At 36.4% G+C, this 12,329-nt stretch overlaps 1 protein-coding gene across 1 annotated transcript in view; it reads right to left on the bottom strand.

The window, feature by feature from the left end:
- The window catches only part of CFAP54 (cilia and flagella associated protein 54), a 105,713-nt gene that overhangs the window by 53,004 nt on the left and 40,380 nt on the right, over positions 1-12,329 (bottom strand). Inside the window, 8 exon segments of the mRNA XM_066319327.1 lie at positions 137-276; positions 1,204-1,297; positions 2,078-2,204; positions 2,841-2,930; positions 6,308-6,404; positions 7,533-7,667; positions 9,674-9,796; positions 11,521-11,676. Coding sequence (XP_066175424.1) covers positions 137-276; positions 1,204-1,297; positions 2,078-2,204; positions 2,841-2,930; positions 6,308-6,404; positions 7,533-7,667; positions 9,674-9,796; positions 11,521-11,676 — 962 coding nt within the window.

The following is a 12,329-nucleotide window of genomic DNA, read 5'->3' as shown; positions in this document are numbered from 1 at the left end:
TCAGAAAAATGAGAGGACTGTGCAGAACTTAGTCTCTTTGATATAAACCAAAAATTAAAATACACACTTAATTGTAAACTAAATTTCAGTCAAAATATTTTTTCTCTATATGAGCCTGACAACTGTGTTTACTTACTTTTGTGTTTCTGGAGAATCCATTGCATCTGGATTTTTCATTAAATACTCTCTAAGAGGTCCTTTCTTAGGCATGGCTTTTTTTGTTGTTTTCTTTGAAGGTGATGCCTTCGGTTTTCTTGAAGGTGAGGGATCCTTTCCCTTTAAAAAAAACTGCATCAAAATCTTAAATATACTTCAAATAATTATTTATACCTACATCATCAATTACTGGAGGTATAGAGCAGTTTGACTTATGTAGGAACAGAACATTTTAAAAAATCCTGGAAATGGTTGTAAAAATAAGGCTGCAAAGGAAATACTTAAAAATTCCAGAAAACAATACATTTTTTTCTGGAAAGTACATGTCAAATGCCTGACACAAAAATACCAGCCAGGTCCCTGAACATTTTCTTTCATATTCCAGTGTTTTCATCACAGAAATAATGATAGTTCTTTTCCTAATATTATAAACAGTAAAACTTTGGAATGCAAAAGCTGAGACAGAGCAACTCTTTTCCTAATCTATCTCAGATGCTAGCAGTATTACTACATTACTAGAAGATTATGAGGGAGAAAACTCTTCATCCAAAGAATACAAATTCATTCAGATTATTTGTATCATCTAGTAAAATTAAAAATTTATTTTAAATTCATTCTGAACAAAAAGCCTTAATTGTGCAATTAGAATATCTGCACAAGGTGTTAACCATGAATAATTATGCACAAAAAGGTGTAAGTACATAGTATAAGTACAACAAGGCCTGAGCTGATCTCCTTTTCTGAATGTGATGGTACCTAAGACATTTCCTATTACCACCACGTTATTTTAAAGGGAGTAAGGAAAGGCAAATTTCTTTTGATTTTGGAATGCCTTATTCTGATTAATTGTTGGCCTTTCAGATGAACCCCATGCCAAATTTCCTTCCTGGTTTTAGGAGTGCAGAGATCAGCTCAGGACTAGAGTTTGTATCCCAAATTTTAACGACTGTGGATGAGGTTTTTATAAAACTATTTTTAAAAATTTATTTTGTTCCTATGGTGTTACTACCCAATAAAAACACACAAATCCTTAAAAATAAAACTCACTTTCTGAACTCCTGCAGCACTTGTGCTTTCACCCACAGTGAAAGATCTTGCTAGTTTTAAAATTCCATCAGTACCGAGGAAGTCTTCATTCCTCCTGATAAAAATATTTTTTAAATCATCATCATAATCATCACGATAAACTCCTCTTATAGTAAAAGGTTATCTTTGGGAACATATAGAGCACTTCCTGCTGTTCCTATTTCATCTGCAGTTTTAAATTCAAAAGATTTTCTTTTCTTGATCCTCTTCTGAATATAGGAACTGTTAATTTTCAAGGTTTATTATAGAAATCTGAATTTGTGACTAACAACTAGATCACCTTCCTAAAGCCTGGTAAAACAAAACAGTTTTCTTCATTACCCAAATTATACTACAGAATTATGATAATAATTTCTCCACATCCGATTGTTTTGGTCTCTTGCAACCACAATTCTTGTTCCCTAAAATATGTATCTAATTTTCATTGATTATTTTCCTTTCATATTTTAGAAATAATGATGTGGGGTTTTTTAAATGGGATCTTTTCAGGTAATTTCAAATTGGCTCCATTTTTTCTTTTCCCCACAGAATTTTTTTTGACACTATAGTAGGCCCTGATCAGTTTGCTTTTGATTTAACCCATCATATCTTCCCAAGCTATGCCACCACCCCAAAATAATATGGTAAATCATCACAATATTACATCTCCATGTATAGTCAGGTCACAATAGAGTATTTACTGTGGCTGTGTAATCCTCTGTGTTCATGGAACTTCTGTAGACTAGAAGTCATAGAAATTACTCTGGATGAATCTTCTGACATGTAAAACTTACCATTTCTTTCATAACTGTGACTCTCATTACCCTCAGCAGTGGTTTTTCACTACTACTGTTACCTTTTCAAGTGAACTTCCACACTGTCTGCCCACTCCAGAACACACTGAAACTTCTCTTCATTCAGGGCTTTGTGCAGAAGTTGAACAAAGAATTCAAGGAAACGTGTTTGCCCTTTGAATTTAATTACTGCAACAAAGTAACACCACAGGTGTTTACGCTCAACAAGATTCCGAATTCACCTAGAATTACAGTCAGGTATGTCTCAAAGCTCTTACTTATGTCATGTTGTATACTCATAGTGACACAAAAATCAGGGATACACAGTGGCAGTTGCTAAATGCTTCTTGTGACTGGGCATCCAGAATCACAAGCTCACTCTATTTAATACACTCCTAGAATTACAAACATTATAGAGATAGAGATTTCTTTGAATTCCTCTTCCAGCAAAATAATGTGGAAATGGGGTACCTCAATTTTCAAAGAATATTTCATACAAAGAGAATCTTTGAAAACTTGGCAAATTTTTTTTAAAATTTACTTGTTTCTAAGGTTATTAGAAAACAATTATTCAACTTTAAATATTAATATTTTATAAACTTAGCATCAACACCCCAAATAATTGGTTGCATTCACTTTTCATTTTATATACACTCTCATGTTTATATTGATATAAGCTATATTTCACTTGATCTTATATATTTGAGAATCAAATGAAGATAACATTCCCAAGAGCTTGTTTCAAGCAAGAATGAGATTGCTTTACTGGCAACTTTCTGAAGTAAAGGAGCTTTTACAATTAATATAAGCACCAACTATCCCTACCTTCTCGATAAGCACGCTCTGATGTCCAACATGAAATTACAGGGTAGAGGAACAAAGGACATTCCTTTCCTGTAAGCTGTGTTCCAGGACCTGCACCAATGACCAAATGAAAACCATTATGAAAAGCAGTGAAAATATGCAATACAAACTCCACTTATAACTGACAATTAAAAAAATCATTCTCTAGCACTGAGTTTGCTTTTAAATCTCTCACTGTCACCCAGAGAGAAATTCAAATGCCTGTTCTTTTCTTCTAATGTAAGTAGCCGTACAGCTTAAAGACCTTACAGATGTGACTGATGAACTTACAGCTACTAGACTAATCCCGAGGAGCTCAACAGAGGTGTAACAAAAAGCCATGAAAATCATATGTGGAGAAGAATGTGCAGAAAGGATATGTCAAAAAATGTATTTAAGGCTACACAGTAGGAACTGATCACATGATACTGCTATTGACTAATTCACGCTCTGCAAATGGATAATGTAAGTCAGTAGTGCATTCTTTTTCCTTAAGCTAAATATTTACATAAATATATGTATAGAAATTCATTTATATTCTATAAATAATATATTTTATATACAATACACAGATATTAATTGTATACAGAATAAATTGGATTCAAGCTACTGGCAGTTAAGCAAAAGTGCATTACCAGCTGATGAGCACCCAAACAAAATGTTACCTGTACTACTAGTTATTTTTCTTTAATAAAGAAACACAATCTATGAATTTTGTACTTAGACAAGTCCTGTGGTTGAAAACATCAATGCAGCAAATCCCTGAAAAACGCAAGATTAAAAATGCACTGTGGAATCAGTTATTACTGTGGATCAATAATTAGAAACTGCAGTGAGAGTAGTCATGTAAATGATGTCCAGTTAAGTGGGACAGCCAGCAGGAAAAGCCAACCTTTAAAAAAAATTTTAGGACACCCTTTCTTAGTACTCTCTCCCAAAGGTCAAGTTCAAAATTATGTTGTTCCAAAAAAGCATTTTCACAAAGAGAAATATGTCCCCAAAAATTTTTAATAGGGAAAGACTTGAAATTTCAGAATTTAAACTGTACTCTGTGTGAAACATTTTGGGTTTTGCTTCTTTCGAAAGAAGCAGATTCAGCTCTTTTCAATTTTTCTTGCAGACTATCATCAATGGAATGCTGTGTTGATCCAGTTATAATGATTTCTTTTGACAAGGCTTTTCCCAAAACATTTTTAACAGCATTCCTACAGCTGTGCACATCGCCCTAAACCATTCATACATATATGTAAGGAGAGCTGTAAGCTTTGCATGGCCACTCCAAAAGGCTTCTTCTCAATTTGTATCCTGAAACTATTGACAAATAGGCTATTTCAACAACAGAACAGACTTTAGAGATAAATTATTTGCCAGCTACAGAAAATGTGGGGGTTTTTTCTAACTAACCAATCCATTAATTTAACTTTCTATTAAGTAATCAACATGATTTTCAATTAACTTACAGAATTCTTTCCTTGTGCAGGAATGGAGGCATCAATGTGAGCAAAAATGATTATTGTGGAATTCCTTCAGCCCCTCAACATAATACCCAGGGTGTGGCCTTGGCAGGACAGACCACAGTTACCTGCCCAGCCTGACAGAAGGGACTTCCCAATGGTGCTGTGTACACACAGTTTGCTCTGGTTCCTCCTCCCCATAATGCCCCTGGCCCTTGGTGTCTCCTCTCCTGGTGTGTGTCTCCATTGGCTGTGGGACCCAGTGACCAGCCCTGTCTCCCCTATGGGACACTGACCTTACCTGCCCTTGGCTCTGCCCCCACACCTCAAGGTCACTGGCTGCTGAACCCCGTACTTAAGCAGGGACAAGCAGATGACCCAGGCTCTTGCCTCTGGGTCTCCCTTTGGCTCCTGGAAATAAACCTGCTGGAACTGACCTGGTGTCAAGGCCTTCTGCCTCTCTTAGCTGTGCTAGCCCACGTGGTGTGTGTGGATGTGTGAGCTTGACTGCTTTGCCTGAGTTTCCCCAAGACGCCTTTTCACTGGAGAGGCTTATTGGGATCTAGGCTCCAGCTCCACTCCTAAATAACTCACCACCACAGATTATTGCACAGATTAATGACATTTTTGCATCCCCCCCTTATCCTATTTTCCACAAGAATGCTTTCTCTTCTGAACAAATGCATATACAGAGATGATGGATGATAGCTAGAACATGAGGGGTGTGATCTTGTAGCAAAGACCAGTTGCATTCTGGGCTATACTAGAAACAGCTTGGTCAGCAGGTCAGGGGACACGACTATTCCCCTCTATTCAGCACTTGTGATACCACATCTAGGTTACTGTGCCTGGCTTTGGACACTGTACTACAAGACACTGACATATAGCTAAGTCAAGTGAAGGACAGCCAAGATGATAAGGAGCTATACTGCATGACAAAGCAAGAAGAGGCCGAGGGAACTGGGTTTATTCAGTTTTAGGAAGGAAAGGCTAAGAGGAATCTACCCCTACCAATAGGAGGAATACAGAATGTGAAGACAGACTGTCCTCACCGATAGCACAACAGGCAATTGAAACAAGCCAGAAAATTTCAAACACATATTAAGAAAACTTCTCTAACCACAGTAAGAGTGGTTATCTCTTGGAACAAGTTGCCCATAAAGGTTGTGAATTCTCTTTCTTCAGAAAGATTCAAAACTTGACTGGACAAGCCTCAGAGCAACCTGATCTAATTGTACCTGTTTTGAGAAGGGGTTAGAATAAATACCTTCCAGAAATGCCTTTCAACCTATACCATTCTACAATTTCATCCATGCTCAAAGAAGTACAAGATGCCATGTAAATATAATGGAAAAAATCAGTAGTGTCTCTGAGTTTAAGTTCTAACCAAACTTTCTTTGTAATTCTTACTTAATTCATCTAACTTTGGAAGGATTATTAGACAGAAAATTCTTGTGCTTGATCCAGACTCTAAGATATTTTAAAATTATATATTAATTCCTGAGTTAAAAGGTAGTTAAATACTAGTATGCATGCAATTCCCTCACAAAAAACACAATTTCTGTTAACTTTCTTCAGGGAGAGTTTTCTCCACTAAAATTTCCTGTCATGGTCATTACTACTAGCATTGGCTGGGCATTGAAACAAGCTACAAATGGACAGGGGTCTTTGCCACTGCATTTTCTGATTTAAGAAGATAAAGCAAGCCTAAATAACATGGAATCCAATTTAAACAGATTGGAAGAACAAATATTTGCAGATTTGTTCACAAATGAATATTCCTTCGAAAGAAGATTTAAGTGTTCCAGTGGAAATTACAAAAAATATTAATACACACGTCACTACCAGGTGATTATTACCAAGATCATTATTGCTTTGGCTGATTCATCATAGAAGATATAAGAAAAAGAAGTACTTCTTCAGTAATTTTTATTACAAACAAACCATAGCAAACTCCATAGACAAAGGAAAGAAGTGTTTCCACAGTACACCCACCTGGTTCTGTCAGTTTGAGGAGACTTGATTCAAGAGTACTCAGATTTTCTGCTGCTTTTGCCATTGCAGCTAAATGGCATGCCCCTGAAGTATGGGTCTGAAATATTGAATACTTTGTTATGAAAGCTTAACTTTAACTTAACTAAAACTAGCTTGTCAATAATGGAATTTAGCTTAGATCCCAAGTCTTCTAAATATGTATCTTATAATTTCATCAATATTGTATTATTTTTCTTTTCTCATGTAATAAAAATTATGTTAATCATTTTTTTAGCATAACATATTTTGTAAAGCATGGCGACTCCCCAACTCTGGAGGTGTTCAAGGCCAGGCTGGATGGGGCACTGAGCCTTGTGGAAGGGGTCTGTCCAGTCTAGTGGAAGGGGTCTGTCCTAGCGTGACCTTATGGTGCTTGTATCCCCAACTGTCTGTTCTGTGTGTGCTGTATGCTGTGTTCTGTACCTTTAAGACTGGTTCTGTGAGTGAAGCAGGGAAAGGAGAAATGCACAGTTTGTTTTGAGCAAATAGCCTTCACTCCTACTCATTTTTTTTTTCCTCTGGACTCTGTGTGTTCATCAGAGGCATGGACAGTGGCCAGACAGAGATGAGGGTTTGTTGCTTTTAGTTAGTTTATCTAGCTGAGGCAAAAAAGCTTCCTAGACTGTTTTTTTAACCTGTTTCTTGAGACTGTTTGAATCTGCTCTGGACTGAAAAACCCAGAAGAGAACCAAGGGCTTGCACATGCAGCCCGCCGAGGCCTGAACCTCTGAAAGAACTGGAACTAGTGAAAAACTGAGTGAGCTGAGTCACACCCATGACAAAGACTTCCTCAGTTTTGCCATCTCTCTTCAGAGCAGTGAGAGGTTTTGTCGGTTCATATTGTTTATTCTTTATACTTGTGGGCATTTTTTTTTTGTTAAATAAATAGTTTTTTCCATTTTTCTCCAAAGAAGTTCTTTTCCCACACCAGCTGGAGGGAGGGGACATTTGAGTTTACTCTCCAGATGAACCCTATTCAGAGGTTTCCTCCCAGATTTGCCCTAAACAAAAAAAGTGTCCCAGCCCAAGGCTGGGGGTGGAGCTAGATGATCTTTAAGGTCCCTTCCAACCCAAACTATTCTGTGATTCTAGAACAAAAAAAAAACATAATAAATCTAGTCTTCAAATTAATAGAATATAGAATTTATAGAAAAGAAAAAGTAAAAACCAGAGAAACTACTTTTACCGGTTTGCCAGTGTGTGTTTCTTCAGGTTTCACATCTCCTGACAGGCTGGGTGAAACTGCTGGTGAAATCAACAATTTTTTCCCATAGTTGATGATAACTACTGCAAGTTCATACTCTTTCCATGAATGTAGTACCTATAAAATAATCATCTGTTATACATTTTTTGGTTTACATAATATATAATATCTCATTACTGTCTACTTATAATTGTCAAAATGCATGAATATTATAAATAGAAATCAATTACTGAATATGCAAGTTTCTTTTAATAAAAAACTCAGGACTGTAGACACGTAAAATAATTGGAATTGCAGATATGTTATCTATGTGTTCTACTTCTGTTTAGCCTATCCCTCAGAGAATAGAAAGACCTAAAAGAAGTATCTATTGCTGTGATTGACACTCTCCCTGTTCTAGGCAGTACTGCTATCAAAGAACATAAAGGGTAACTAAATGATCCTCATTTACCTCTCTGGTATCAAGTGCACATTTTAAAATCCCAACTGTATTAGTGAAAGGACCGTTGAAATTTATTTTTAAATTACGAAATTTATAAATTAACAGTGCAGCGAATGTTTTTAGATGGCTTTATCTTCTATAGATAGAACTCTAAATGCCCAAGCGATTCTCCTATGTGCAAGCTAACTTCACATCAGGATCTTTGCCTCTGTGATCCTAAGTGTATAGATTACCTTAGGATAAACACAGTACATGACCTGACTGTAAGTCAAAAGAAAAACATATACCATGCTTTAATGAGAATCATTTGCAATTCACTCATTCTCTTTGCTATTCTGCATGCTACCCTGTTGAAATGCTATCTCTAAGGAAAAAAAAATCAGCAATATAAGTGGTAGTCATTTAGCTGAGGAATCCAACAACAAACAAACACTTAATCAAGTTTTCAAGGCTTCTAATAAGCTTTACTGGCCCTGACAGCATTCACCTGGAGCCTACGGCTGTGCGGCCAGGAGCTCCCTCTCGGCTCAAGTCTCAGCCTACAGTCCCTGCTGGCTCCTATACGGCAGGAATGTTGATCTCCCGCTTAGTCCAAGTCATGCTGGGGTGTGGCAATGGATTCACTAGACTGGACACCTGGCCCACAGACCAACTTCTGAGTTGACCTCAGACTGTTCCCACCATGATAGATCAGCCTGCTGGGCTCTGCCACCTCACCAGGCTTTATCATGACCTGTGGACTGACTTCCCAGCTTCAAATCTGACCTGCCTCATCACCACAAATTTACCTGATAATCTGGATGCCTGGTTGAACCTCAGTACCAGGTGCTGCTCTGCCAGCCATGGCATTGCCCTTGGTTCCTGGCCTCACAGCCATGCTGGCCTTGCAGAGCATTTTTAGGGTTATTTGATACTCACCTGGTCTTGTGAGGTGAGCATGGAGATTCAGTTCCTATAAAGACCAAGCTGAGGAATTACCAGCACAGGGGAATCCCTTACATCATTAGCTACATCTCAGCTTCAGTATGAGCTTTTATTTGAGATGTACCCAAAGCTAGAGGAAAGCTGACTTTTCCAGTATCACACATTTATGATAGCGAGTAATTAACTGCAGCATGTCTCTATACATGAGGGATAAGATCCAGTACCGAATTTCTCCTTATCTCATGAAATAGATTGAGTATCTGAATCATAAATGTCATCTACAGATGTATATTATAGTTGAAAGTCAAGGTGTTTTTATTTCTGCCAGCATGCAAGAATAAACAGTATAAAGTCTCTTGTATCAAATTGGCAACTAACACAGATATGTTAATCTGATTAAAACTACATACATGGCTTATTTGCAATAAATAAACTTTTGAACGTATATATTACGTCTCATTGAAAATACTACTACCTTAAATGTAAAAATATAGACAATGATGTAAATGTAGATGATGACAAGGACTAATAATTACAGACTATTTTCTGAATAAATAGTAAATGTCAAAATATCATTGTTATTAAAATGCACTAATTCTAAGACACTAATAAATATTTGTATGCCTTTACTATTTAAGACTGTTGATTCTCTAAGATATTATTCTGAAGGCCAGCTTACTAAATCTCTTTTTTTTTTTCTCAAGTGACAAGAGCTGTATGTCAAATTAAGCTGTAAGCACAAAAATACACACCATACCTTTGCTGTATGATATGAAGTACAAGCTATCATATGCTGAATACTCTCGTAACATCCTTCCTGTCTCCTTTGCAAAGTACCACTTGGAATTTCTTGCAGAACAGTCAAGCATTTAATGAGGATCTGTAAATACAAGGGTTAAAACAAAGTTTGGAGTTTTGAGCATACTTACAAGCTTGTACCTCTGTACAGCCCATTGTATTTCACGATGAACTTTGAAAATATTTTGAAATTTAATAAATAGGATAAAACATCAGCTGTACAAATGCTAACAATAAAATTCTCATTTAATTGAACAGTGTCAATATTAATATATTATTTATTATAATATATTATATTATAATAAATCACAGTCCTTTGGAATACATTACATGTTCACATAAAATCCCAGATATTAATATATAGATACAGGATGGATATTCTTGCTGATCTAACTAACATGGAATCCAAGAATGTTTAATTCAGTGAGATTACACAATTCTACTGGAGGAATATATTTAAAAATATATTGTGATGACAAGAATTTCAAATTAAAAAAGAGATTTCGAGTATGCTGTAGAAATAAAATACTTCTTTCCCCAATTTTGTCCATCAGAAATGAAAAGAACATGTGGCTAAATTATTTTTCACTTTAATTAAGAAATCCGAAACAGGAGCCATTTCCAGTGGCTAGCTGTATCTTTAGCAGGACACCACAAGCCAACAACGTCTAAGGCAAGAAGTTTTTCCTGTATTCAAATAGATGATTTTTTTTTTTCCTAAGCACTCCTAAAAACTTCTCTGGGCTATAAATACCCCAGTAGTCCTTCCCTGAGCATCCTCACTTGAGACCTCACACCCTCTGCCCAAGAGTGCCAATAAAGCTCAGGCACAAGCCTTCAGTCCCTGTTTGAGCTGTGGTACTGCTGTGCTGGTCTTCAGTTCTTTCTCCTGCAAGGACCTTGGACAAGGTATTGCAGCCTTGTCTCCAGCCTCTGCCCTCAATTCCTACATCTTCGGACTTTTTCTCCTGGATGGACCCTGGGCCAGCCCAATAACCTCACGTTCTCTGGACTGTCAGTGGATCCTCGTACCAACACCCTGCTCTGTCTGCCATATTCAGAGGCTGCTGGTCTGGGTCTCACCTTCAGCGCAGTCACCTCATCCTTTCCCACAGAGAGGATGTACTCTTATTGCTGCTACCTAAAATGGCTACCTAATTACAGGAAAAAGATTTGCATGTTTCTACGGTATCCTTGCTAAATCTAAAAACCACATCTGATGCTTCATAAATGACAGGAGGGGATTCAGGTACCCACTTTTTGAAGAGAAAGTGCTTGCTTCTGGAAAGGAGCACATGCCTGAAAACTAAAGATTGCATTATCAAAACACTGAATACCTTTCTTTTCTTTAAGAAGAAAGTAAAACTGTATATGAAGCAAACATTCCAAATTAAAAAACAACAAAAAAAAAAAAAAACCAACAAAAAAAAAAAAAAAAAAAAAAAAAAAAAAAACCTAAACCAAAAAACCTACAAACACAGGCAAATACTGCTTTTCATTTCTCTAAATTGCCATCTGCAAATAACATTCCAGTAGAAATTATACTGTAGATTCTGCTACAGTTTAAGCACCAAAAATCAGCCTGAAGAAACAATCAATACTATGCAGTCACTTCACCATATCTGAGAGCAGAATGTGTGCAGCTTACACCGAATTTATATGCATTGGGAACATATAAAATTCTAAAAGACTCTTTTTCTGTCAGCTATTAAGAAGGCAAAGCCAACTGTAGTGCCTATTACAAGTTTAATTTGAATCACTCTAACTGCAGGACCTGACAGCTGTTTAGTCTTAAAATGCTCTCACCTGAACTACTGGCACTGAAAAAATCTTGTGATAAATAAGGGGGGCGAGAAGGCCATAACATTGTACAACAGCCTGCAGGGTGTAACTTGCATCATCCAACCAGTTGCTAAGTTCAATTGCCACAGCCATTCTTTCACATTCTGCTAATCTAGCAACCTGTAAAAGAAAAACATGTTTTGATTTAAATATGCGTTCTGTTGTTTAATAATTTTAAAGTGGAAGAAGACAGATGTTGTTGCAGTTTAAAAAGCAGGAATAGCAGCAAGTAAGATTAAAGTTTAAAAATGAATTTACATTGACACCTGTTAGAAGTATATTAAAAAACACACTATTCCTGATACTAAGGGAAACAATTGCTCTTGATCTAACTGTGTGGCCATTTTGTTTATAAATTGAGGCTGATTAATAATCTCAAACTATGTGGAGTAGAAATTTCACATACTAGTCTCTCAGAGCAGGTAAGGGAAGGATAATTCCTTCCTTTCCCTTCAAGTTATCTGTTGCAGTCCTTGCAAGCAAGAGTTGATCTTGTAAAGTCATTGAGTAATCAACTGCTCACATTTTTTACAAGTACTTCAGCAAAGAAAGGAATAGAATAGGAATGCAATGAAACAGGAGGCAAACCTTTAATATCCAAATAAAAAAGAAAGAGTGGGTTTTGTCATTAACATGCCATAATAATATAAAAAACTCTGAAATAAAATATTAGTATATTAAAATCATTAAGCCCTCTTAGAAGTCACATGTTAATTAAAATATGTGCATTAAATAACATAAATGTTTAAAATTAAAAATTCAAGGTAGATCTT

This window comes from Sylvia atricapilla, chromosome 5, assembly GCF_009819655.1.
Source record: "Sylvia atricapilla isolate bSylAtr1 chromosome 5, bSylAtr1.pri, whole genome shotgun sequence".
Lineage (NCBI taxonomy): Eukaryota > Metazoa > Chordata > Aves > Passeriformes > Sylviidae > Sylvia > Sylvia atricapilla.
Note: the sequence above shows the minus strand (reverse complement) of the source record. Positions and strands in the feature narration are given on the sequence as shown.